This window comes from Rhineura floridana, chromosome 3 (assembly GCF_030035675.1).
Source record: "Rhineura floridana isolate rRhiFlo1 chromosome 3, rRhiFlo1.hap2, whole genome shotgun sequence".
NCBI classification, from domain to species: domain Eukaryota; kingdom Metazoa; phylum Chordata; class Lepidosauria; order Squamata; family Rhineuridae; genus Rhineura; species Rhineura floridana.
Window position 1 is genome coordinate 201,013,690 of NC_084482.1, and position 26,966 is coordinate 201,040,655.

The following is a 26,966-nucleotide window of genomic DNA, read 5'->3' on the forward strand; positions in this document are numbered from 1 at the left end:
AATGCTCGTTGCTTCTCCCTCTCCTCAAACCCCAATCTCATTCTGTCAACTTCCAACTCCCGCTGTTTATCTTTTTCCTCAGCCTCAAAAACCTGCTGCTTTTCTTTCTCATCAGCCTCCCTCCTCAATCTCTCAGCTTCCAACTCCCTCTGTTTGTCTTTTTCCTCAGCCTCCCATCTTAACTTCTCTCTCAAGTACTCTATATAAGCGGGATTGCTTAAATATCCTTCTGGGGTCTCTTCCCTGACAGGTTGTTTTTGCTGGGCAGTTGCAAATCCTATAAGTGCTACCCTCAGTTCATCTACCTCTTTACCCTCGTGAGGTAAATTGAATGTTATGCACTTCTCCACCAGCTCCTCTCTTTTCATTTTTATATATTCAGCCATGGTCACTCACTCTTTGCCACACACTCTTTGCCAGTCACTCTCACAAGTAATCTTGTTTTGTTATTTCTGTTTGCCACACCACTGGTAGGGATTCTCTAGTATTCATATCTCACTGCTACAGACAACACCTGTGACGTATTCTGTATTCGTATCTGGATTCTCTGTTGTTCGTATCCCACCGCTACTGCCACCACCGGTGAGGCGTCCTTCCCTGGCTCTCCCTGTCAGGTTCCTACCTGCTCGTGGTTACTGCCTGTCACTAGGCACCACCAGGGACTCCACCAGTCTGGACCGCTCTCTCTTATGGTTTCTCTCCCTGCTCTAGCACAGATCTCAACAGATCCCCATGCTAGGCAACCACCAGTAACGTCCCAATACTAATATTCCCAGAGACTCTGAATACTGGTATTGTTATTCTCTTCACCGCTGCCACCATTTGTTACAGTTCCCCTTCAGCCTTGGTCATTACCTTACCCTCCCTTCTGGTCTGTGAAACCCCAGCCAACGATCAGGCCTTTGGTAAACCAAATTAAGTATTTATTACAGATAACAAAGCTAACAAGATTAACAAGATTTCTTCTTAAGGCACATAAGCATATGGTTTTACTCAATACTAATCCGAACTCCACCTCCCTCCTGGTAAACAACTCTCTAAACCCCACCAAGCAACCCACTCAGTTCTCTTCTCCCCCCCAGATTCCACTCTCACTCTTCCTTTTATACATTCAGCCATTTTAAACACTCAGCCAATCATCTCGCATTCTACTGCCCATTCACTCCCCCTCTTTCACTCCACTTACCATGTATCTTCTAAACAACCAACACTTACCATATATACATTAATATAGGAACATCACAGGCAACATGCCTCATTAAGAGCCCATCTCATCGTTCCGCAGCATGACAAGGTTTCATCAGGGAACCTGCTCTATCTACTGGGAATCAATCCAGTGGATTCCATTAGTCTCCGGGGGCAGACCATCTTAATCTGTTCACTACCCCTGCAGGGGAGGATCGGAGCCATAAGTCTAAACTTCACCAGGAAGTGGTCTGATCATGACAACGGGGTGACATCCACCCCCCCATCTCCAGACCATCCCGTCCTCCACCTGGAGCAAAAACCAAATTGAGGGTGTGTCCTGCCCCATGTGTCAGGCCGGTGACAACTTGGGACAGCCTTATGGTCATCGTGGAAGCCATGAAGTCCCGAGCCGGAACTCTAGAGGCAGCCTCAGCATGGGCATTGAAATCACCCAGGGCTATCATTCTGGGCTCCTCCAATACCACAGCTGAGATGACCTCTGTCAGCTCAGTCAGAGAAGCTGCTGGGCAGCAGGGTGGACGGTACACCAGCAGCAACCCTAGTTTCCTGTCTTCTTGGCCCGACACCAGGAGCTGGACCTCACAGCCAGCTTCAAGTCAAAGTGGTTTCCTGGTGACAGAGATGGAAGTTCTGTAGACCACAGCAACTCCCCCCCCCCATCCCTGCAGCCTGTGCTGGTGCTGCACCGAGTAACCAGGTGGGCAAAGCTGGATCAGATCAAATTTATTTATTTATTTATTGCATTTATATACCGCCTCATAGCCGAAGTTCTCTGGGCGGTTTACAACAATTTAAAACATTAAAAACAAGTATGCAAATTTAAACCATACCAAAATAAAACCCATAAAAACCGATAGGCGAGTTAAAAAAAATTCTTCACTGGAGGAAAAACCACTGAACTGCCCATCACTTCATGTAGTTTGGCCCTACATGTTTAGTTTTTATTGGCCTGTTCCATGTGTGTATGTGTGGAACTTCAATTCCAGATAATTATGATACAAATAAAACATTTCCGCACTGGAGTGAGGAAAATGTGTCAACTGAGACTCGAGGCAGTCTTGTCTAATGCTATTTTGATATACAACAGGCCCAGAGTCCCTGTTTTTATTACCTGTAAAAGACTATCAGAGAAAGCATCAGCTGTTCTTACACTTCTGAGGTTTGGCCCCTTCACTTGCTATTCCAGAAAGAGCAGTTTGATTGCAGTTTCTCAGTCATTATCATTTCAAGATGCTGTTTCCAGGACTGGGCAGTTTCATTCAGGCTCCATCTTACAAACATCTACACACGCAATCCACTTTGCTGAAGAGAGCAATGAAATACAAAGGAACAACTTACATGAACAACAGTAGCCAGACATGTGCACGCAGGACCAGGCTAGAACCATGTCAAACTTCTAATGAATTTTAAGAACAGGTGCATGGGCTCTTACCTAAAACACCTGAAGGCCAAAGTCGATGAGATGTTAGCTCCAAATCTGTGCCCTTAAGTGCAGGATCTTTAAAAACACAAATTGCCAGTATGGTGGTGGTGATCATGATGGGGGCTTTAATCCTTTGCTCCTCTCCCCGCTGTATGGCCCCAATCAGGATCAGGCCCCCATACCAAAATTTGCAAAGGAAAATAACCCCCTGTTGAAGTGAATGCGAGTTCTACCTCCATGTGCTTGTAAATATTGGAGGGAAGACAAACCGGGGAGAACAAAGGGTTAAAGTCCCTCTACCCTCATGTGGGGGTCTCAGTCCAGTGCAGGCAATTTGGGCTCTTTAAAAGACCTGCAGTTAAGGGCACAGATATGGAGCTAATGCTGTCATCTAGTTTGCCCATAGTCTTGAAGGCCCTGGTTTAAATAAAGAAGAGCCAATTTTAGACATTTCCACAGCGGAGACCACAAGTTAATGGGTTGTATTCAACTATGTCCTACTCAGAGAAGATGCACTGAAATGAATGAACCTAACGTAATCATATCTGTAAACTTCTGAGTAGCACTAGCATTGAATACCAGCCAAACGTTAGATAATAAAGCAACACATAGTGTTGTCGATTTGTACCCAGCCGATCACTGCACTCTGCAGGTGAGGGCCTCCTGCAGTTACCATCTTATCTGGAAGTCCGTTCCACTCAACATAGGAGCAGACCTTTAGTGTTGTGGCACCTACCCTTTGGAATTCCCTCCCCTTAAATATTAGACAGGTGCCATCTGTGTTATCTTTTCTGCGCCTACTGAAGACCTTCCTCTTTCAACATGCCTTTTAGGTAGAGATCCCAGTCTGCATCTGTGTTGGATTTGCTTTTTAAGATGTTTTTAAAGCTTTTAAAAATATATATATATTTAATATTTTGTTTTATGTTTTTAAAGATGTTTTCTTCCCAGCTCACCCACCCAGGTCTTGGTAATACACACCAAATCGGCATGATTAAATCATGGGTGAATGTGGTCTTACTGTGTAAAAAATAGACACAGACCAGTGGGCACAGCAAATGATCAGTGAGGAACTTGTCCATGGGAGGAGTGGGAGTGAGGAACAAGCCGTATATAGCCTTGCCCTTGTCTTCTATGGTAGTTCACCACCTCCCCATGGCTATACCTCCCTCTACCCATGATCACTGAAATTGGGGTGGCATCGCCCATGTGCCTCCTGACTAAGACTCCTCCTAAATAACTGGTATGGACCCGACAAGAGCCCACCAGCAAAACCTGCCTGAACCAGTTATCCCAATAGGCCTCTGAGAGAATTGGGAACAGTCAGACCCACTCAATATCTTTCATACTGGGCACATCTACTCCCCCCCATCTCATACCCAGGGAGGGCCAGCCTTCTGCCAGTTGCAGACTCTCACACTGAAGGCATCTGGCGACTTTTTCCTATCATTCAGTTCACTGCACAGGCCTCCCCACTACCAATCTCCTCTACATTGTTTTTTTTAAAACAGAAGGTGGTAATGCCCTAACCCTCAGGTCTCCCCAAGGGATGACTCCCTTTGGTGTTGCCCCTTCAGTGGAAGCCCTGCCAGCAGCCCTGCCGCCCAAAAGCAGCCGGGCTTTTATGCCCCCTGATCCAGCCAGGAGCTGCTGCAAGAGGCTGCAAGATTGGTTGCAGCCTCTGTCTGGATTCAGGGTCAGGCAGAGGATTCTAGTCCTTACAGCACTTACCAGGGACATCAGCTGTCTCAAGAGACAGCAACCCAGAGCAGTGAGCAAGCAAGCAAGCACCCAGATACTCAGGTACTCACACCCCAGGGCAGGTCTTCTCCAGTCCCCCTAGAGTTCCAAGGACCCAAAGGGCAGCTGGGCTTTTATGCCCCTTGACCCAGCCAGGAGCTGATTGCTACAAGATTGACTGCAGGCTCTCTCTGGATTCAGGGTCAGGCCAATATCATAACACCATTATACAAATCAGCGCGATTGCATTTGGAATTGTGTATAGTTTTGGTCCCCACACAGCCATGAAGCTCATTGGGTGACCTTGGGCCAGTCACTGCCTCTCAGCCTCAGAGGAAGGCAATGGTAAACCCCCTCTGAATACCGCTTACCACGAAAACCCTATTCGTTGGGTCGCCATAAGTCGGGATCAACTTGAAGGCAGTCCGTTTCCATTTTTCTGGTCACCTCGCCTCAAAAGGATACTGTAGAGCTGGACAAGGTTCAGAAAAGGGAATGATGGCATTCAGAGTCTGTTGCACTTTCAACAGCATCACTGGAAATGTGACAAGGTCTAAATTTCAGAATTTAGCTCAGGACAAAAAAAGTTATGGGGGGGTGAAGGGAAGGGGAAATGCTCAGTTTGCCGGTTCCAAATCTGGTAAAGGGGAGTTCACCCATCACTATGCATTATACAATCAGGACTGTGCAGCCTTGGTGTTATATACAGATAGTACTGGATGTCTAGGCTCTCTCTGAGCAGATGGTCCTGGCAGAGGGGAAAGAAAGGCAAGCCCCTGAATCTCGTAAGATGACGTGGGCTAATTCAATTTTTTTCCTTCTCCCTCCACCCTCAAGTTTGTCGGGGTTTTCCATTCCCAAGGGCACAACAGTCATCGCCAATCTCTATGGGGCCCATCATGCTGAGAGTACATGGAATCGCCCCCTGGAGTTCAGACCAGGTATTGCTGTGTGTGTATGTGTAGCTATAGGTATATGTGTGTGTGAGAGAGAAAGACTGTGTGTGACGAAGCGAGAGAGAGAGACTGATGAGAGAGAGTAGAACTGTCATAGGTAAGAGGAACTGGGAGGGAGGGAGGGAGGGAGAGACTTATATCTGTGTGACTTGAGGGGGTGGTGTGTGCATGCCTGTGTATGTGAGACTGAGGGAGAGGTTGTGTGTAATGAGAGAGAAAGAGACTGTGCCAGTGACAGGGATGTGAGAGGGAGACTCAGTGTTGGGGTGTGCTACTGAGGGAAATAGGCTGTATGAGTGAGTGAGAGAGACTGTGGAGACTGCAAGAGAAAGTGTATGCAAGAGAGAGACAGAGAAAATAAGTGACTGTGGGGGACTGAAAGCGATTGTGGAGAGGGATCAAGAGAGAGACCACATTCTGGATATGTGCGCATGTGTGACAGAAATTTTATGCAGATTTGTGCATGTGGGGCCCATGCGCGGAATTATTTAAGTACCCAGCAACACCCCTGGTGGATCCTTTCCCTGGGTTGGCAGCGCCCTTTCTGACATGATCTGTCTCTTCTTTCCTAGAGAGATTCCTGGAGGACGACACTTCAGGGGAGGCCCAGCGGCATCTGGTGCCGTTCAGCTGTGGGGCACGGGTCTGCCTGGGGGAAGCACTGGGGCGCATGGAGTCTTTTGTCTTCCTTGCACACATCCTGCGGGATTTCCAGATACTGCCCCAATCCCCTGGATGCCTCCCTGACCTCAAGGGACAATTTGGGATGATTGTGCATTGCAAGCCATTCATGGTGAGGCTGGTGCCCTGGGTGGTGGCTGATCCTGCAAAATGAGGCCTCTCATTGTGGGAGAGTGAAGGCCCCTCCCTCACCTGCCCTGGCCCTCTCTTTCCATGCCCAGTGCAACTCTCCTAACGTACAGCCAGTGTGGTTTAACACTTAGGGCATCAGACCTGGGAGAGCAGAGTTCAAATCCCACTTGGCCACTAAGCTCATTGAGTGACCTTCGGCCAGACACTGTCTCTCATTCTAACCTACCTCACAGGGTTGTTGTGAGGATAATATGGAGTGGGGAGAACCAAGTAGACCGCCTTGAGCTCCTAGGAGGAAAAGTGGCAAATAAATGCAACAAATAAGTAAGCTCTAACTAAATTTAACCCAAACAACATGTAATGTATGTTATACTAGCTTTTTATCCTGAACTTTTTATTCATCCAAGTCTTTTAATCTTGTGTTTTAAACCAGGATTGAGGGTCTCTGTGGCCTTCCAGACGTTGCTGGACTCCAACTCCCAACATCCGTGACCGCTGTTGTTCCACACTGACTAGGGCTGACGGGAAGTGGAGTCCAGCAATATCTGGAGGACACCAGCTTGGCGAAGGCTGCCTTCAGGCTTCACTGTTTTAAAGTGGTTTTAAATAAACCATATGCCATCATCACTCTCTTATTGTGCTTGTAAGCTGAGCTGCAAATTGTTTTGGTCCGTCTCTGCTAGAAAGGAAGATCTTATGTTATTATTTTTTGTCAGTCCTGTATTTTTAAAATAATTAAGATTTTTTTATGTTGTTAAAAAAAATAAAGGTGTCCCCGCACTTGTAGTGCGAGTCGTTTCCGACTCTTAGGGTGATGTCTTGCGATGTTTACTAGGCAGACCGTATATATGGGGTGGGATTGCCAGTTCCTTCCCCGGCCTTTCTTTACCCCCCAGCATATGCCGGGTACTCATTTTACCGACCACAGATGGATAAAAGGCTGAGTGGACCTTGACCCATTTTACCAGAGATTCGACTTCCTCCTTCCGTTGGAATCGAACTCCAGCTGTGAGCAGAACTTCGGCTGCGTTACCGCCGCTTACCTCTCTGCGCCACGGAGGTTGTTAGCCACCAGCAAATTTTATTGATTTTATTTTATTATTTTATTTTATTGATGGGTAGCCTTATCAATTTAATTAAATAACAAGAATAATAGAGCTTAATGTGCCCCAAAAGATACTCCAAAGTTGTGTCTTCAAACCTGCTTTGTCCCCAGACCTTTCCAACGTTGCTCCCCAGATGTTTTGGGCTCGCCATCTGTTCCCAGGGCCAATGGCTGAGATCAGCAGGGCCAGGCACTCACACCTCTGCAGGGAAACCACCACCAAAAGGCCCCATCCTAGCTGCTGCCAGTGCTGCTTCTGACCATTGCCACCCACTCATTCACACACACCCTCCCTATGGCCCAGAGGGGAGAGCAAGTGAGCAGTGACAGTGGCCCATGCCCTGCTGCATACTGTGAGGAGCCACCCCCTTTCCACCAGGCTCCTCCCTCCAAGTCTCAAGAGACCAACCATCGTATTTGTTTCTCAAAATACTGCACAAGCCTATACAAGTTACATAAGAGCCCTGTTGGATCAGGCCAAAGGCCCACCTTGTCCAACATCCTGTTCTCTCAGCGGGCAACCCGATGCTCCAATGGGAGGCCCAAAGTAGGACCTGGACACGCAGTACTCTGGGTCTCCACCTCCCACCCTGCAATGTGCAGCAACTGGTATTCAGAGGCGCATTGCCTTTGACAGTGGAGTTGTGAGCCCCTGAGCCAAATGCCCCTTTCACAAATAGAAGAGCAGCAAAAGAAAGACATGATTCTCTCTCCTTTTAATTTTTTTATTTTAAACATTTTCTCACAAGGATCTAAAAATAACTTCCCCCCCAAGCGCTTTGTATAGAGAATTTTTTTACCCCAACCCCCTAAAAATTAACACTGTACAGCCTGCCCCTCCCATCCCGTGCAGATACCCTGCCCTACTTTAAATGGAGTTAATGGCCGCTTCTGCCCCATCAGGAAAGGAAAGGAGGGGGGTGGAGTTCAGATTAGTATTGAGTAAAACCATATGCTTATGTGCCTTAAGAAGAAATCTTGTTAGCTTTGTTATCTTTAATAAATACTTAATTTGGTTTACCAAAGGCCTGATCCTTGGCTGGGGTTTCACAGACCAGAAGGGAGGGTAAGGTAATGACCAAGGCTGAAGGGAAACTGTAACAAATGGTGGCAGCGGTGAAGAGAATAACAATACCAGTATTCAGAGTCTCTGGGAATACTAGTATTAGGACGTGACTGGTGGTTGCCTAGCAGGGGGATCTGTTGAGATCTGTGCTAGAGCGGGGAGAGAAATCATAAGAGAGAGCGGTCTGGACTGGTGGAGTCCCTGGTGGTGCCTAGAGACAGGCAGTAACCACGAGCAGGTAGGAACCTGACAGGGAGAGCCAGGGAAGGAGCGTCACATGTGGCCTCCCTGCCTTGCTGCCCCATCAGGGGGAAAAAACACCCTTTCCTGTGACCTGTCCCCCTCCCCTGCTCCTGTCTCCAAAGTGCTAAGGGCAGGTGCTACTATTTAGAGGGCCTTCAGACACCGTATGCACAAGTCCACTTGTCCCATCTTTCTTCAGATCTTGGCCAAGGAGCTACTGACGATGATGGTCAGAAAGGTGCAGAGTGCACAATGTGCGCAGCTGGCTTTTTACAACGAGAGCAAAAAACAGACAGCAAGAACTGAATATCCTGCCAGGGAGATTGGAAACATCTCCTTGCCTGCCCTCCTCATACTCTTTCATCTCAGTTGCCTAGGAGTTGGATGAGGCTTGTGCTCCCATTTTGAAGGGAAGCAGCTCAGTGGTAGGGAGCATCTGCTTTCCCTACAGGAGGACAGGTCCCAGGTTCAATCCCCCATTCAGTCCCCAGGAAGAGCTGGGGAAAGACTCCTGCCTGAAACCCTGGAGGGCTACTGCCAGTCAGTGTAGGCAATACTGAGCTAGATGGACCAATGGTCTATCTCAGTATAAGGTAGCTGCTTCCATTCCTAGTAACCAAGATGGGCTCTCCAGCGTCTGTGTGGGGAGGGAGGCAGAGGTGCAGGAGGGCTGAGTTGGTTGTGATCTGGGGCCAGTTTTCAATGGCAGTGGTGGAACAGAGGACCCTGACCCCTTTATAGTCTGCAAAGGCTCCCTCAACTACTCTTTTTAGAAGGCGACAGGGGAGGCACAGTTCGGCTAAAAATGAGGGGAGGGGATACGGCAGTGGGGCTTGTGGAGTTCAAGATCCCCCCCTATCTTTGCACATACAAGTCAAGCAGTGCTGTAGTTTGCTTCAGAACTGTTACACAACTAATTTTTTAACAAATCCTAGTATTCTGACCATGGCTTTCTGTTGTGCTCTTGCTGGCTTCATCTCATTCATTAAAAAGAAACACTTCGAGAACAGATTTCCACTTATCACTTCATCTGGAGCTTTATCAGAATGTTTAACCCAGGGCTGTGGACACCTGTAGCCCTCCAGAAGTTGTTGGACCACAACTTCCATCATCCCTGGCCCTTGGGCTGATGGGAGCTGGAGCCCAACGAGAGCCAAAGATTCCCCATACCCGATAGGGACAGCAGAATCATCCTTGCCTGCCAGCTGAAATCAGTTGATGGTTGGGGGTGTCTCTTCAATCCACATTGGTCAGCTCTGTTTTCATTCTGTGATCTTTTAAACTGACTTCTTACCTCCTCATTCCGTTCTTCTATTTCTGTCCATTCTTTACGAAGATTAGTTTAGGGGAGGGATTGAGAGAGGGGACAAAAGAGTCAAAAGCTTTAATGTGGAGGTGAGGGGTGGGCAGGGTACATAGCTTCAGTTCACAAGATTCCCGGGAGGGGCAAAATAAATGCCTAAAAATAAAAAGTGCTTTTAACGTTAACCTGCTTTCAGCAACTGTTTATGAGTTTATCTCCTTTCTGAATAGTATTTGGGGGAGAGGAGATGTGGACCGTTGGTGAAGCCGAAGAGGGAAGGCTGGCTGGGAATGATTATGAGATACAACTTCTGTGGGAGCAGGAACCTGGGCAGGAGTGGGGTGTGTGTGTGCGTCAACAACTGGAGGATCCTGGGCCAAAGTCCACCCCTTTGAAGGATATGAATTGGCCTAGCTAGTTTTGCTAGCTGAAAGAAGCATCGTAGAGGAGAAAATGGTTTTGCTGCCAACCCATTTTAGGGACTGGGGCGTTGGCCAATCTGCCCTCACTCCCTTATCAGTGGCTCTCTAGGAAAACTAGTTGCTAACCAGGTTGCTGTACAGCTATTCTGCAACATGATCCAAACGATTCCAACCCGCTCAATTCTCTTTCTTCCATCGTCGTGGACTCCCTCTGGGTTCTGTGCATCCACGTCATCTTGTGGCCGGTCAGCAGGAGAAGGGAAAAAAGAATACTACCAGGTGCTTTTTAGAAACATTTGTCCCTTTTCTTTGTTTTGCTCCATCCATCTTCTTTTCTCAGGGGAAATTAAGGCAGGGTGTGAGATCCCGTTGTGGAGGGGTAGTTGCTAGATCTTGCTCCTGCTTCTCCCTCCCTCCTCTGCTCTCCCCCTTAGTCAGTTCTGCAGCCTCCTTCCTTTGCTCACGCCCGCCGCAGCTGGAAGCCCCGGGGTCGTAGTTTCATCTCGGTGAAGGGGATGGAAAACTCAAATCCTTTCCAGTTAAACCAGCTGACGCCCTTGGATAAGAGGCAAAGAAAGAGAGTGAGAGGGCAGCAACAGGTGGGAAGCAAGGAGTTGTACACAAATGTAGGAATAGCCTATCTCCTGATAAGAGAGAATCAGTGTGAAGAAAAAAAGGCAAGACTAACGGCTCTATCTGCACCATGTATTTAAAGCACTATTACAACCATTTTAATCAATCATGGCTTCCCCCAAGGAATCCTGGGAACTGTAGTTTCTTAAGGGTGCTGAGAGTTGTTAGGAGGCTGCTGTTTCCTATACAGAGCTACAGTTCCCAGAGTTCCCTGGGAAAAGGAACTGATTGTTAAACCACTTTGGAAATTGTGGCTCTCTGAGAGGAACAAGAGTATCCTAAGGTACTCAGTACCCTTAGCAGTCTACAGTTTCCAGGGTTCTTGGGGGAAGCCATGACTTTAAATGTATGGTGCAGATGTGGCCAATTATGTGTGCCTGAAAAGAATTGGAATGAAGAACTTAACCTCTGGCCCTCCAGATGTTGTTTGACTACAACTCCCATCATCCCTGACCATTGGCCATGCAGGCTGGAGCTGATGGAACTTGCAGTCAAGCAACATCTGGAGGGCCATAGGTTCCTCATTCCTGTTATGTGGAATTAATTTCTGCAGGCATGGGGAACCAGTGGCCCTCTGATTATGTTGGATTACATTTCCCATCAGCCTCAGCCAACATGGCCAGTGATCACGAACAATGGGAGTTGTAGTCCAATGTCACAGGCTCGCCATCCCTGACCTAGAGGGCTGGTTGTCCACTGTAAGATGATCCTGGATGAGATATGCCTTTGTTTTGATACAGGAGGGCTCTTCTTATGTTCTTAAATTTTTAACAAAGGCCCCATGCTTTTTGACAACTCCACAGGCGGTAGAAATTGGGAAAGTGATGCTTCCCCATTCTACATTAGGAACGGCTTCACCTGTTGAATGCCTGCCCGTCTCTCAACAGTTCAGAGCATGTTTTTTAAATAAGATGTAACTGCCCTTTCCTCCTCCCCCTGCGCACACTTGCCCATCTTGCGGATACCTGGTGGTCGCGGCTGTTCCCATACAGCCCGTTGAGGTTGGTATAGTGGCAGTTGCGGTACCACCATGCACCGCGATAAGAGACAGCACATGGGATGATGAGCCTGTTAGGGTCGCGGTCCCGGGCGGAGAAGACGCTGCCAGAGTGGTAGGTGAGAGCATCGCCTGTACAAGTGAGAAAGGGGAGAGAAGGGAAAATGGAAAACGGAGGATGAATCTTCTACCTTAGGCCTGTGCCCAGCCTGGGATTATTTAACCCTCTGTTTTTGCCTTGTGGGTCTCCTTGACTCATGCACACTCAACCCTCCCCCACACACACACGCAAATCTATGGAGCACATTGGCAGGTATTGTTATGTATCTTTGAGCAGCAGCCAGAGCATCTAGGGAGAGGGAGAAGACTTGTTAAAAGCCTTTTAACCATGTTGGAAGATGCAGGACAGCCAAAAGGAAGTCCTTTTCCACACACAACACAGTTAAAGCATGGAAACTCACTTCCAGAAGAGTCGGTGATGGCCGCCAACTTAGATGGCTAAAAAAGGATTAGGCCATCTATGACCACTAGCCAAAAAAGGCTGATTTTGTTGCCAAAGACTTCCCAGTCAGGTTTAACTGTGCGATCTGAATTTGCTAGTATGTGATCGAATCCCACCTGAAAATAGAAACAGTCTGGAAGCACTCCCAGTCCCACTCACCAGCCGTGCCACTGTAACCACCCACGTGCAGGCGGTAATAATCGGCAGGGGGATCCACGCGGAAATTTTGGTAGGTGGCATAGACAGACTCATTCCTGGCACGGAGATCCACGCGCAGCTCAAAGTCCCTTGATGATGTCAGCTGGTGCAGAGCATCATTCCCTGGAGAGCAAGCAGAAGAGCCGGATGGGTCCTGTTTTGCCCCTCCTTCTCCCCTCCCCCTGCAACACGACGGTAACTTAGCCTTTGCATGTTTCATTTCCTTTGGAAAAGAGGCTGATGGTATCTTTGTGCAAATGAGAATGGCCCTTTTCAGTGGTGGCTCCCTGTTTGTGGAGTGCTGTTCTGAGGGAAGCACATCTGGTGCCATCCATCATTGTCAGCCTTTAGGCACCAGGCAAAAATATTCTTATTTGCTCAGGTTTTCATTTTTGAATCAAGAGGGTTGTTACATATGTCAGTGGCCTTTGTTGTGCTCGTTCTTGATTGGGCTGGGTAGGACTTGTTCCTTTTAAATATATTTTCGGAAGATTATTTTAGTCTTTACTTACTGTTCTTTTTAGACCTGATTTTAATGTTTTTGTTATTTCTATTTTTATTGTGTAAGTTGCTTTGAGATACCTAAGTGCAAAAATGTGACTAATATAATAAATAATAACAAATGACTCAATTTATAAATAATTAAGTCACTAATGCTATGAGAGACAGCGGCTTGCCTGAGACCACCTATTTTATCTCTCTATATCCTGCATTTCTATAGTGGAGCCTAATAATACACCGAGTGAGTTCATGGCAGAGGTGAACTGTGAACCAAGGGCTTCCTGCTGACAGCTCCGCCTCTCAGCCACCGGGCCGTTAGCTCTCTGGAAGCTTGGGGTGGTGGGGGGTAGGAAGCAAGGCAGTGTGGTTAGCCTACTGCAGGGCTGGGGGACATATTTTTAACCCAAGAGCCACATTCCCTTCTGGGCAAACTTCTGGGAGCCACATATCAGTGGTGTGTGGGGCCAGAGGCAAAACTGGGTGGGGCAAGGAATGTAGATGTTACTTTTGTATTGTAGGCTAGTTTTTACACAGCCTCACACGCACACCTCTATCCTTCATTCAGACAAGCAAGAGGCATTGACAGAATTCAAGGAGAAATTTCAGTCGGGCAAAAACACCCAAGGAAAGTGTCAAACAAGGCCAGTGAGGGATGCGGCCCAGGAAGTGGAGGTGTGGCCTGGGGAGAATCTCAACAGCCAGAAAAAGAGGCCTGGAGGGTCACCTTTGGCCCTCAGGCCTAAGGTTCTCCATCCCTGGTCTGTTGGCTCATGTTTCAGAGGCCTGGTTTTAAATCCCAGCTCAGCGCTAAAAGCCTTTTCTCATGCCATGTGCTCGCAGCCTCTTCCCAGTTTAAAAAAGACAGTAGCAACAAAAGGGCAACAACATCCTGTGATATGGATGGAAGAAATATAATCCAGCATCGCGAAGTACATACCTAGCCAAAATTCCCGGGTAAGGTTGCCAAAGCCGGTGGCATAATCCTGCCAGTCACGCCAGAAATCGGTTTCGCCATTCATCCGACGCTGAAAGACCTAATGAGGAGGAGGAAGAGGAGGTGGTGAAGGAAGAGCAAAATGGCAGGCAGTTTGTGCATGTGTGTCAGCAGACATCCTTGCTGCCCAAATGATCTTTTGATGTGTTTATGTCTGCTGTGGGTAAATAAATAAATTTCACATCAGGGTTGTCCAAACATTGGAATTTCTCCTCCTCCATAGATTATTCAATCCAAGCCCTTTAGCGTATATTTGTTTTGCATAATTTATTCCATTAGTCACAGGGACTGGCAAAGGGCTACGTGGAGCATTGACGTCATGCCCCTGGCTTGAAATCTGCTCAGCTCCCATCAGCTTCTGAAATGTCCACCAGCCGTAAGTTTCCAAGCTTTGTTTTGCAGTCTTAGGGGCTAGAAATTTTATTAATGGAAACAAGGATTCTCAAGGTGGTGTATTCTGCTTCCAACACAATCTTGGACAATACAAGTTGTAGAAATGCAGAAACCACTGTGGGATGGGTGAATCTATTTCTGAAATCTATTTTCTGTGCCACTTTTGAGGGTTGTGGTGATGATGATGATGACTATATATACACACACAAACATTAAAAACTATATCCAGTTCTACATATTTTGTTGGATATGTTGTATCCAACTAAAAAAATGTACTGCCTTCAAGTCGATCCCGACTTATGGCGACCCTGTGAACTGGGTTTTCATGAGGCTGAGAGGCAGTGACTGGCCCAAGGTCACCCACTGAGCTTCATGGCTATGTGGGGATTCGAACCCTGGTCTCCCAGGTCGTAGTCCAACACCTTAACCACTACACTAGACATGCTGAAATTAATGGACCTGAGTTAATCATGTCCATTCATTTCAATGGGTCTATTCAGAGTAGGATTAGCATTGAATACACGTCTGAATATGTTTACCCATAATTCCATTCCCCCCTCCAGCCACACCCTTCATACTTACTATCCAGCCTCCTCCATCAGTCTCCATGTCACAGTACACCTGCAAGGGGCGGTCCTGCTTGCCCCCAAGATAAATTGTCGTCGTCCTTGAGGGTCCTGGCCCATTCAGGCTCTCCTCTGCGCAATCCCGAGGAAAGGGGTATATCAGATGTCCTGCCGTGGAAAGAAAAGATGACCTGTCAATGGCTGTTCTATAGGCTACCTGCATACTCATTCTCAGATTGCTGATCCTTCTGTAGCCAAAATGGTGCTATCCATGTGCACAAGCAGGAAGTATCAGGAGGCTCTAGGGAATCCTAAGGTTTGCAGAACTTTACGGGGGGAAATTCAGGAGCCCTCCCCCAAAAAAATCTCACTGAGGACTGATGGACAGAATGATGACTTGCTGTTGAGAGGTGAACAAACAGGAAACTGGGGAGGAGGGTGGTGGTGGAATGGAGTATTCTGGAAGAGAGCATGGCCAGTTGGCTTGAACCCTGAAGAGAAGTACTCCATACTGCAACATTTTATTGTATATCCCACTTGTCAGCCATAGAATATAACAGAAGAACCTCCATTTTCAGGAGTAGTACCCCTCTGAACACCAGCTGCTGGGGACACACATTTAAGGGCTGGCTCGCATCTTGCTTATGAGCTTCCCAACGGCTTCTGAAGCCTTGCTAATGTTCAAGAAAAAGTTAGATGAGACGGGCCCTGGGTTTTACTTAGCAAGACAGTTCTTAATCCAGATGGACTATGAGCTATTGTGCTGTCAAAATAACATCAGCAGAATCTTGCAGCACCTTAAAGACAAATTTTATTATGGCATTAGCTTTTTTAAGGTGTCACAAGACTATGTTGATTTTGCTGCAACAGACTAACATGGGTACTCCTTTGAAAAGGTAGCCCTTTAGAGGCAAAATGCCATAGATGCAAGGGGAGGGCTTCTAGGGATGAGCCTAAATGTTTCAGAAAAATAATTTTCTGACATTTTTTCAAGTTCCTCCTGAACTGTTGGAGAATTTCATCTTCCTCTGGTGAACATTTGGCGAATTAACATAAGAAGACTCTGCTGTTTCAGGCCAGTGGCCCATCTACTCCAGCATCCTCTTCTCACAGCGGCCAACCAGTTGTTCATGGGAAACCCACAAGCAGGACTTGAGTACAAAGAATACTCTCGCAAATTACGCCATCTAATAATTTTGGGTGCAACCGTTGATCCAGTTTAAATTTTGCTCAGTATTATTTTAATATTGTTGAAGGAAGCAATGGGCTGAGCCCCTCCTCTTTACTTCCATTGCTCCTCGGCTTATCCCACTGCTGCCTTTGTCTATCCATATGAAGGAGCAATAGACTTTGATTCAATATAAGTAAGCCAAAATGTTCCAGAAACTGTGGAATGGGGGAATGGGCCCGGTCCTGCCTTTTTACAGACAGGGCAGAGGGTAGCCCCGGTTGACAGCCTCCTCGCCCTCCACCTTAGTCTCAGGGTTGCCCTTGTAGAACTCAGCAGGGAAGAGCAAGATGGGGACATAACGAGAATCAGTTGGCTCAGCCTCTCATTCACTCTGGCTCCATCTACTGTTGGGCTCTCTTCATTCTGCTCTGCCAGTTCCAATGGGCACCAGTCAACACTGCTCAGAAGAGATTTTCGGATAAAAACTGTCCTCACATCAGAATATTCAGCAAATTGCCCCCATCCCCAATTTCACAACCCACAAACAGTGCAGAGACTTTTGGGAGCCCATTTTTGCTCAGCCCTAGAATCTTTCCATTCTGCAACATAAAGGGATTGAGCGTGTGGCACCAGTTTCTAAGAACGCAAGAGTGCAGCCACTTGTTTCAGAAAATATAGCAGTCCCTTCTCCTCTTCTAGGAGTGTGTTCACATGTGAGGCTTAAAGTAACGGTTTATTTATTGTACCTAACAAATTTTGTATACTAGTTGATTGTCAACAGAACTTCTAAACGGTTTACAAAAAATAAAGCAAACATTAAAGCTGACAATAAAAGAAAAAGTTAAAAACAGGAATTAATAAAAGTTAAAATCAACAGTTAAGCTAAAAACAGATTAAAACAGACGTCAGCTTCTATATGTCTGAATAAGCTTGCTTGAACAAAAATGTCTTTAGAAAAGAGTACAACAAATGTACCTGTCTAATGTCAATAGGCAGGGAATTCCAAAGTGTGGGCCTTGCCACATTAAAAGGTCAATTTCTTACAAGTGGCAGAATGAATATTATGTGGCACACCTGTAACATTTTTGACCTTTATTTTCACATTTGAATTTCATCACTGCACAACAGAAACTGGGAGAAGAGGCATTTGCGTATTCTTTCCAGTGCTGGTTTTGCAAAGCAATTGAAGCCTCATGTGTGCAAGCACCCTAGGAGGTTCTATAAGCTGCTTGATGACAGGAGACTGCAGGAAGCTGGAAGAGCTATTACCGGTGGTGAAGGAAGTGGAGGTGGGGGCTGTTGGTGTGCCTCTCCTCAGCGCCTGGACTTGAACCTGGTACCGGCTGGAAGGAATGAGGTTCTGGAGTTTGTGCGAGGTGACAGAAGCATCCAAGGGGATCTCCTGTGGAGCAGATAATAATGGGCAAGGAAAGACCAAACCAGCAATAAATAAGATGTGAAACATACACAGATCATGACCTACAGTCTTGTCCCAACCGTTCGTGCTTCTACCATAGCTGGGAGCATTCCCAGCACCAATATCTGACAGATGAATGGGCCAATGAGTCTTGACACTTCATATATTCTTGTTGGGGAATTGTTTGGGAGTGTATTCCTATCCCTGGGAATTCTCACCTCTCGGGGAGCTGTGGAGCACATAACAAGAGCAATGCCACATGGCCAGGTACCTTTGATTGCCCATACGGGGTTTTATAACTTAGCAGATATCCCTCAGGAGGAGCGCGGGGTGGTGACCAGACAAGATGAGCACTGCGGGGCGAGATGTCAGTAGCCTGGAGATCCCGGGGTCCATCTGCTCCTGGAGAATGAAGAGGTAAAGGGTTAACAATACCCCAAAGCAATAAAGAAGTATGCACCTAACGTGAGGAAAATTTCTACCTCTCCTAGTTCATCATGTCCCTCCCAGCGGTATAAGCCAGAGGGACCGAAGAGGAGCCCTGTTGGATCCATTAGGTAGCAATGAAATGCCCCCTTGCGATTCCCAGTAACTGCTGTTCAGAGCAGTGGAGACTGGTGGCACTGATGTCAGTGGGGCGGTGTATCTGCACTGGGTTTTAGTTCAAACTTTCCAGGAGCTGTCCACAGCAGGATGTGGATTCACTGCCCCACTGACATCAGAGCCACCAGTCTCCAGTGATACAGAGGCATTGTGCCTTTGTCAGTGGAGGGAGAATATGCTCAGAATGCGTCTCCCTCCCAAATTAATTTCATTTCTTCCAGTCTCCAATGGCCGCTTTTCATTCCCCCTTTGTGAACCTCTGAATTGACCCTCTCTCCTCCCCAGCCCCATCCACATACCGGTGGTGAAAGTGGCGCTGATGGGAGAGCTGCGGTTTCCATCTCTCTCCCCGTAGACGCTGGCCCGATATTCTGTGTCCAGACGCAGGCCTGATAGTGGCAGCTGGTTCCGGTTCCCTGGCACTGACTCGGAGACCCTCGTGCCTGGCAGAAAGAGAGAAGAGGGTGCATTATACAGGAAGGCCCTTTGTCAAGTAGGGAGAGGCCAATCTGTCCGTGACAGTTTCTCTCAGTTCCTCATTTGCCATTATTAGGTTCAGTTCCTCAAGTCCCCCAATCGCTTTGTGATATTTTTTAAAAAAAACAGAAAGTCCTCATGAAAACACATTGGCATTTTAGTGAGAATTTCTCCTAATATACAGTATACGTTTGCATGCAATTTTGCCTTAAAATTCACCGTTTTGCAAAGCATTTCCCCCTGAGATAATGCAGTTTTGCATGTTATTTTCATGAATATTCACATGTTTATGCACACTTTATCCTAATACATGCAGTTTTGAACACATTACTTGGCTGGAAAACTGCATTGCAAAATTTGGAGCAGTGTGAATTTTGAAGGATGGCTGTGTTTTGGTTCATGTATTGGTAATGTGGAGTTTGGTTCATGCGGTGCTAAGTGTGAAGTGAGTAGATTTGCCTTTCAAAGCAAACTGAACTGAATTTCTCCCCCATCCCCAGTTTCCTACCTCCAGGAAGCCCATAAGAAGGGCATGAAGGCAAGAGCCTTCCATCACTGCCTGCCCCCACCTAAACTGGTATTCAGAGGTGCACTGCCTCTGAATGTGGAAGTTCCATTTGGAGCTGCAGACAAACTTGTCATCTGTGGTTTAATTTCTAACCCTTTTAAAAAGCTTTCTAGTTTTGGAGTGGGCAAAAACGTACCACTTCACAACTTCCATGGCAAGCATGGGGCTATCTCAGTTTGTCACTTATCCAATACACAGGGGCAAGGCACACACTCAGTCTAGTCTTTGACCCAGGACTGGATGAGGGTAGTCTGGATGCTGGGAGGGAGGGGTGGGGTTTGAAATTGCCTTGTTGTCATGGTCAGACCACGTCCTGGTGTAGTTTGGTATGATGGCACCAATTCCTCCGCCACCTATTAACATGGTCCACCCCCAGAGACTTATGGGATCCAATGGACTCCTGGATGCTCTGAGGGATGTTCCAGTAGGCAGCGCTGGCAATCTTGCCCAGGCCCTAGTCTTGCTACGGAATGGTGAGGCACAGTGGACTATCAAATCAGTCACACCGGACTCCCCTCTTGGCACAAATGCACCTGGGAATCTACCTCTACTAGTGGATCTCTGGGTGATTTATGGTAGATCAGCAAGGGTTTCTGACTCCCAATTGTGTAACAGCAGCAGCAACAAAAAGCCCCCCACTCTCTAAATTAGGCTGCTAAAATGAAGAGCCTTTTTTGGGGGGGGAAACAGAAGTGGGTTTTTTAATGTGTGAAATGTTTTAATGTGCAAGCTCAGTTCTGATACTGAAAACAAATTCTTAATCTGGACCATGTATTAATATTAGTATTATTTGATTTATATCACACCTTTCCCGTAAGGAGCTCAAGGTGGCATGTATGGTTTTGTCCCTCCCAATCTTATCCTCACAGCAATGCTGTGAGGCAGGGTAGGCTAAGACATGGTCACTGGCATGTCATGTGAGCGTCATGGGCAGAGTGGGAATCTGAATCCTGGTTTCCCAGGTCCTAGACTGGCACTCTAACCACTACACCCTGTTCCTTAATTATGAACCTCTTTCTACCTCCCTGAGCCACTATTTTGCATCCAACTAAGTTAGAAGTAAACTCATTGAAATTAACGAACCTAGGTTACTTATTATTTTAAATGGGTCTATTCTGAGTAGGGCTGACATTAGATATGATCTTCTGACTCCACTTGGTGGACCTCGAGCATCTAGTAAAAACAAGCTACTAGCCATGATGGCTGTGCTCTGCCACCCTAGTCAGAGGCAGCATGCTTCTGAAAACCAGTTGCCGGAAGCCTCAGGAGGGGAGAGTGTTCTTGCGCTTGGGTCCTGCTTGCGGGCTTCCCCCAGGCCACTGTGAGAACAGGATGCTGGACTAGATGGGCCACTGGCCTGATCCAGCAGGCTCTTCTTATGTTCTTATGTAATGCAGCAGACCCAGGAGCCCAAGCGCTGCCCACCCTTACAGTAGCTTAGCAGCCATTATCACCACATCGCATGGCCACAAATATTATGAACTAGCAACATGCTCAGCTTTGTCCTTCCTGGATGGGACAAGGAACATCATTCCCACCCCTGTGCAAATCCCCAAAGCTCACCCCCAGCCGGTCCATAGGTGACAATGTAGTTGTTCATCTCAGCCACAGCAGGATGCCATGTCAGCACGGCTGATGAGTCAGTGACGCTGACAGCGCGCAAGTCAGCAGGACCGTCTGGAACTGGGAGGAGACAGGAGGCTACTGAGGGAGGTGCAAGCTCCCAGCATATCCAGGCAAAAGGATCCCAGGAAAAAAGGAAGGGGAAGATAACCTTTTCCTTTACCCTGAAACCCTGGAGATACACTGGCATACCAGGCATGATAGACCAATCGGTCTGACTTAGACGTCATATAAGGCTGCTCCCCAAAGTGGGTTCCTGCTTCTTGGAGGAGGCTAAAAGTGATTGAAGAGACTGTCGTTGCATAACAGTGACATACCTGTGGTGACGTAACCCACCAAGGGCTCGCTCTCTTCAAACCCACGAAGAGACATCACAGTGACCTCATAGCTGGCGCCAGGGGTCAGATCCTCAATGGTTGTTTTGAGCTTGGATCCATCCACAATTATGCTTCTCGGCTCACCTGCAACAGAATGACTAGATCTCAAATCTCTCCACGAACCGGCAGGACAGCTTTTGCCCTCCGGATTCAGCTCCCATCAGCCAGCATGCTGGGTGGGCAAAGGCCAAGACTGCTGGCCTCGGGTGGGTGGATGGCAACAGCATGACTGTCACTAGGGACAGGCAAGTCTGACAACTGATTTCTCTCAGGTTCTTATTTTTCCAATCCTAAATTCAATTCTCCACATTTCCACATCAATTTGTGATTTAAAAAGAAAAAAAAATCCTCCTGAAAATGCATTAGCATTACTTAGGTGGAGAACTGCTTTGCAAAATTCTGAGTGTGGATTTTGAAAAATGGTTGTGTTTCAGTTTGCTTATTTTTTTGGAAAGTGCAAATGAGGCAGATTTGCCTTTAAGTGTGAACTGAATCAAATCTCTCCCCCAACCCTAACTACCATGAGAATATCTGGTAAAAATGTAAGCAGTGGGTTGAAAAGACTGAAAACTGGGGCACAATTCTACCCACGCCGTTTATTGGACCATTGATTCTCTACCAAAGCAGGGAGATTTCAGGGACTTGCATGGGCCAATGGGGCAGCCATATATTATCCCCAGCAATACCTAGGAAAGTAGGAATGATGCTATGACGATGTAGTGTCATTCCTAGGGACGTGCCAGCCTTCAACTTCACACTATGTGCCAGCTGAGCAAGCAGCTCCTTGGAGCAGTGGTTTGGCACTTGAAAAGGTTAAAAAATTGGGCTCCTGCTGGGAGTAAGGGTGGGATATCAATTAATTAGTTAAATAAATAAATAAATAAAATGGTGGACATAGGAAGCTAGGAAGCCACCTTATACTGAATCAGACCACTGATGCATGCAGCTCAGTTCTGTCTGTCTGTCTGAGAAAGAGAGAGAGAGGTTATCCAATGAATAATCATGAAAGAGAACTGCCATGTTAGGGGGCAATGTGCCTCTGCTTGTCAAGTGCTGGGGACAGTCATCAAGAGGGATGGGGTCCTTGCCTCAGGCATCCATAGGTATCTGGCTGACCACAGCTAGGAGCTGGCCACTGGGCCAGATATACCTTTTGGGCTGATGCCAATTCAGCATGGCTTATGGTACCCCAGCCCACAGAACCAAGTTTAGTTAGGAACATAGGAAGCAACCTTATACTGAGTCAGACCGTTGGTCCATCTAGTTCAGCACTATCTACACTGACTGGAAGTGGTCCTGTAGAGTCTTAGAGAGAGGGCATTCTTAGCCCTAACTGGAGACACTGAGGACTGGAACAGGGACCTTCACCATGCAAATCAGATGCTCTACCTATCATGAACCTTCATCCAAGTGACCTCACTGTAAATATCCACCCCGTCTAAACACTTGCCCCTCAAACTTTGTTTCACACCCTGCTTGATATTCAGACAGAGTTTGTGCCTCCTTCACCCTCCCAAAGGTTACAAAAGCAAAAAATAGCCCTCTGAAAATTGCTGATGGACTGCAGAATTGGTGGCTCTGATGTGCTGCACCTTGAACAGCTCCTTGAAAGTTCAGACTAAAACCCGGAGCGGATTCACTGCCCCACGGACATCAGAGCCATCCGTCTCCACAGGCAGGATAGCGAGAAAGCTGGTAATGCCAGCCCCCCAGGAACACAGGCTCCAGAGCCTCACCTCCATCCGAGGGCTGGAAGGAAACTTTGTAGTGATCGATGCGAGAGGACGGTGGTCTCCAGTTGGCCACGACGGAGGTCTCGCGGATGTCACTGAACCGCAGGTCCCGAGGACTCTCCAGCTCTGGAGGGAGAGAAAGAAGGGAGCCGATCATTTTGTTACAATTGCAGCTGAGCAAGGTTGGAAGGAGCTGTCAGTTGTGGTTCTCTCAGTTCCTCATTTTTCCAATCTTAAATTTGATTCGTGACATCTCTGCAGCAACTTGCGGGGGGAAAATTTAAATCCTCATAAAGATTCTTCAGCATTTTAGTATGCCTTTCTTCTAATAAACACATTTTTGCATCAGTTTTGACTAATGTACACAGTTTTTGCAAATAATTCATTCTAATATGATGTATTTTTGTATGTTACTTCCATGAATATATTCATTTCTATGTACACTTTCACCAATATGTGCAGTTTCGTAAACACTGCTTGGCTGTCAAACGGCATCACAACATTCAGATCAGTTTGAATTTCCAACGATGGCTGTGTTTCAGTTTTTATATTGTTTCAGAAAATGGAAATTTGATAGATTCAGCTTGAACTGTGAACTGAATCGAATGTCTCCCCCCCATCCCTACATGTGAGGTTGGAGTTCCACAATCAGAACTCTTCATGTAATGTTTTTCCTTTAAAAAAGAAGCAAAAGTGAGGAGACTGAGTTGGTTTTGGGGTGCTGCTGCAGCATGGGAGAAAGGGTTGGATGAGCCCCCCCCCATGCTGTGACCCTGAGCCAAATTGGCTGTTTTTTTTCAGAAGAAACTAATGCTGGGATTTCCAGTTGTGGGATTCCAACATAACACATACTTTGGCCCTCGGAGTACAAAACAATACCCACGCTTTGGCACCTGCCTCTCTCTTGCTCACTGCCCCCCTCTTGAAATCCTCCTCCCTTTCTCTTGGGATTCACTGTGGCCAGTTGGGCTGACCACAAAGGAAAGAGAGAAATGCCAAAGATTAATTCCTTGGGTCTCACAAAGGAAACCACAGCTGGAAGCCAGCCGAATTCTGTGAGCCAAGCCAGGGCCGCAGCTGTTGGGTTGCTTGCTGCTGTTGCTGCTTTCCAAAAGATCAGTCCAGATCTTTCAACACATGGCTTCTGCATTCACCCCTTGCTGGCCCTTGTAGCACCGGTTAACTGGTGCAGTTTGATAACTGCAGCTGGTTGCATTGAGTTTTGGTGGGGATATGTGTGACTGAACTCTGTACTTTTTGAAAGCATTATGAAACAAAAAAAGCTGAGCCAACTTAGGCCACATCTGAACTATACATTTAAAGTAGTATCATGTGATTTTAAACATTTATAACTTCACCCAGAGAGTCCTAGGAAGTGTAGTTTGTGAAAGGTGCTGAGAGTTGTTAGGAGATCCCTGTTCCCCTCACAGAGCGACAATTCCCAGAATGGTTTAACAGTCAGTCCCTCTTCCCAGGAAACCAGGTGTCATGTCTGACTTTGTTACCTAGCCCACTTGTCCTTGCCACTGTGTTGATATTGGCCACTTCTGACCCATTTCTGACGCCAGAGACTGCAACGCTGTATTCAGTGTTAGGTGTAAGGCCTCGAAGCAAGGCTGAGCGGTCATGCCCAGGCACATTCATTTCCTTGGCTGGTGGAGGGCTCCTCCCACTTCCCAGAAGGGAGTCCTTGTATCGGATCTGGAAGGAATCAAACCCTCCCTCTGGAGCGTCCCATGTGAGTTGCAGCGTAGTGGGCGTCACCTCAGAGACAACCAGGTTTTCAAGCACAGGCTGTTCACTGGGCACTTCTGAGAAAGCTATGGGAGAGAGGGTAGAGATAAGTGAACGGGCAACTAAATGGCAAACAAAGTTTACATTAAACATACAGCAGGGATGGATTATTATTATTATTTATTATTATTTATTGCACTTTTAGACCGCCCTATAGCAACAGGCTCTCAGGGCGGTGTACAACAGGATAAAAACACATTTAAAACCAGCGAATGTGAATACAACATATAAATATAAAACACATTAAAAACAGATTAAGACAAAATTAATAAAAATTACAATTAATTAACTGTAACATTAAAATTAAAACAAGACTAAGATGAATCTGTCCATTTTGGATTTCCTCCGTTTCTCATTTTTCCAATCTTAAATTAAGCTCTCCACATTTCTGCAGGAATTTGGTTTTTTTTAAAAAAATCCTCACAAAAATTTGCTAGCACTGTTGTGCAAATTTCTCCTGATAACCACAGTTTTGTATGCAGCTTTGACTTATACACATTTTTGTAAGCAATTTTCCCTAATGTAATGCATTATGGTATTTTCACTCATCTATGCATGTATACACTTTTCGCTAATCTATGCACTCTTGTCAACATTAGTTGGCTGCAGAACCACACTGCAAACTTGGACAGATGCATATTTTGAAGGATGACTATGTAAGGCTCCATACATACCAACCGTACACTTAAATTCCATGGCTTCCCCCCCCCGAACATCCTGGGAACTGCAGTTTACCCCTCTCAAGGCTACAAAGCACCCTTAGCAAACTACATTTTCCAGGATTCTTTGGGAGAAATCAAGAGCTTTAAATATGCTTTCCATGAACAGTGTGTCTGCAGCTGAAGATTCAATTGCTAGACTGATCATTCTTGGCTCTTGGGCCAGCCCTAGAAAAAGGACTCCAGTCTTTGATAATTGAAGGTTTGGGACAGAAAATGTAACACTTCTGTTTCCAGATGAAAGCTTTGGGCAGAGCTAGAAATGAGTTGCATGAGAAGGATCTCCTATGGATTAAAAACAAACAAAGCAGGTACAGGGCACAGGCTAGAGATGGGGGAGAAATTCTGTAAAATTAATACTTTCTGAAGCAATATGAGAACTGAAACACAGTTATCCCTTGAATTTTGCACTTCTCTGAATTTTGCAATGCAGTTCTCCAACCAATGTTTACAAAAATGCATATACTAGAGGCAAGTGTGCATTAAAGTGAATATATTAGCAAAAATAACAAACAAAAATGAATTATATTAGGAGAAATGGCTTGAAAAAATGGGTATGTTAGTCAAAACTGTACATTAGGAGAATTTTGCACTAAAATGTTGAAGAATTTTCATGAGGATTTAAAAACAATTCAGATTGTTGCAGAAATGTGGGGAACTGAATATAAGATTGGAAAAATGAGAAACTGAGAGAACTGAAATGGACGGAACATTCCATCTCTAGCGCTGGCAGGATTCAAATCCAGACCTTAGTGCTGCCTGTCTTCCCAAATGAAATGGCCCCTTTCCTAATAATCCTCACCCTGGAATTCACCTTTTGTACTGCATTGTTTTAAAATGTTTTTATGTTGCTGTACACAGACCAGATGTTTTGCGAGAGGGTGGCATAGAAATACTTTTATATCAAACATGGGGACTAAAACACCAACACTGGTGAAGGGTCAACATCCTCCACCATACTTGAGGGCAGCAGGTCTTTTTAGGTCACTTCATGTGGAACACATAGCTCTGTCCTCCAACACCCTGTCACAATTCCCTGTCCCTAAGCATCTGCCCACTGAGGCAGGCGCCTCACTCTGCCTAATAATAGAGCCAGCCCTCTTCTTTCCCAGTGTATCCTGGGAATGATTATTTCAGACAGCTGAGAGGATACATGGGTGAGAGAAGTGCAGAGCCCTCCCCACTACTTGCTTGCAGCTTACCTGCCCATAGACCCTTTCCCCTTCCGCCAAGCTCCATTATTGGAAGTGACCTCAGCTGGGGTAAAAGCAATTGGTGGTGGTTGGTGCCTGCAGGGAGCTAATCAGTGGGCAGGCCTGGGAGAGTGTTTTGCATTCCTCACCCCCCCATGCCTCTTGGCTGTTCAACACAGAGAGAGAGAGAGAGAGAGAGAGAGAGAGAGAGAGAGAGAAGGGCAGAT

At 46.6% G+C, this 26,966-nt stretch overlaps 2 protein-coding genes across 21 annotated transcripts in view; one reads left to right on the plus strand and one right to left on the minus strand.

Moving 5' to 3' along the window:
- LOC133381117 (steroid 21-hydroxylase) overlaps positions 1-8,242 on the plus strand; it is a 42,887-nt gene extending 34,645 nt beyond the window's left edge. Inside the window, exons 9-10 of the mRNA XM_061619702.1 lie at positions 5,210-5,313; positions 5,901-8,242. Of these exons, the coding sequence (XP_061475686.1) occupies positions 5,210-5,313; positions 5,901-6,163 (367 nt within the window). The 3' untranslated portion in view covers positions 6,164-8,242. The remainder of the gene's footprint in view (positions 1-5,209; positions 5,314-5,900) is intronic.
- TNXB (tenascin XB) overlaps positions 7,961-26,966 on the minus strand; it is a 158,405-nt gene continuing 139,399 nt past the window's right edge. For 12 of the 20 annotated variants that reach the window (XM_061619540.1, XM_061619545.1, XM_061619544.1 and 9 more), the window contains 12 exons: positions 24,539-24,853; positions 23,037-23,159; positions 21,241-21,384; positions 20,864-20,983; positions 18,555-18,698; positions 17,924-18,054; positions 17,505-17,637; positions 15,081-15,232; positions 14,049-14,145; positions 12,572-12,733; positions 11,879-12,042; positions 7,962-10,836 (listed from right to left, as the gene is read on the minus strand). In XM_061619540.1, coding sequence (XP_061475524.1) covers positions 10,741-10,836; positions 11,879-12,042; positions 12,572-12,733; positions 14,049-14,145; positions 15,081-15,232; positions 17,505-17,637; positions 17,924-18,054; positions 18,555-18,698; positions 20,864-20,983; positions 21,241-21,384; positions 23,037-23,159; positions 24,539-24,853 — 1,781 coding nt within the window. In that variant the 3' untranslated portion in view covers positions 7,962-10,740. Of the gene's footprint in view, positions 10,837-11,878; positions 12,043-12,571; positions 12,734-14,048; positions 14,146-15,080; positions 15,233-17,504; positions 17,638-17,923; positions 18,055-18,554; positions 18,699-20,863; positions 20,984-21,240; positions 21,385-23,036; positions 23,160-24,538; positions 24,854-26,966 lie in introns of all 20 variants that reach the window. The other 8 variants (XM_061619534.1, XM_061619532.1, XM_061619533.1 and 5 more) reach the window with 2 other exon arrangements.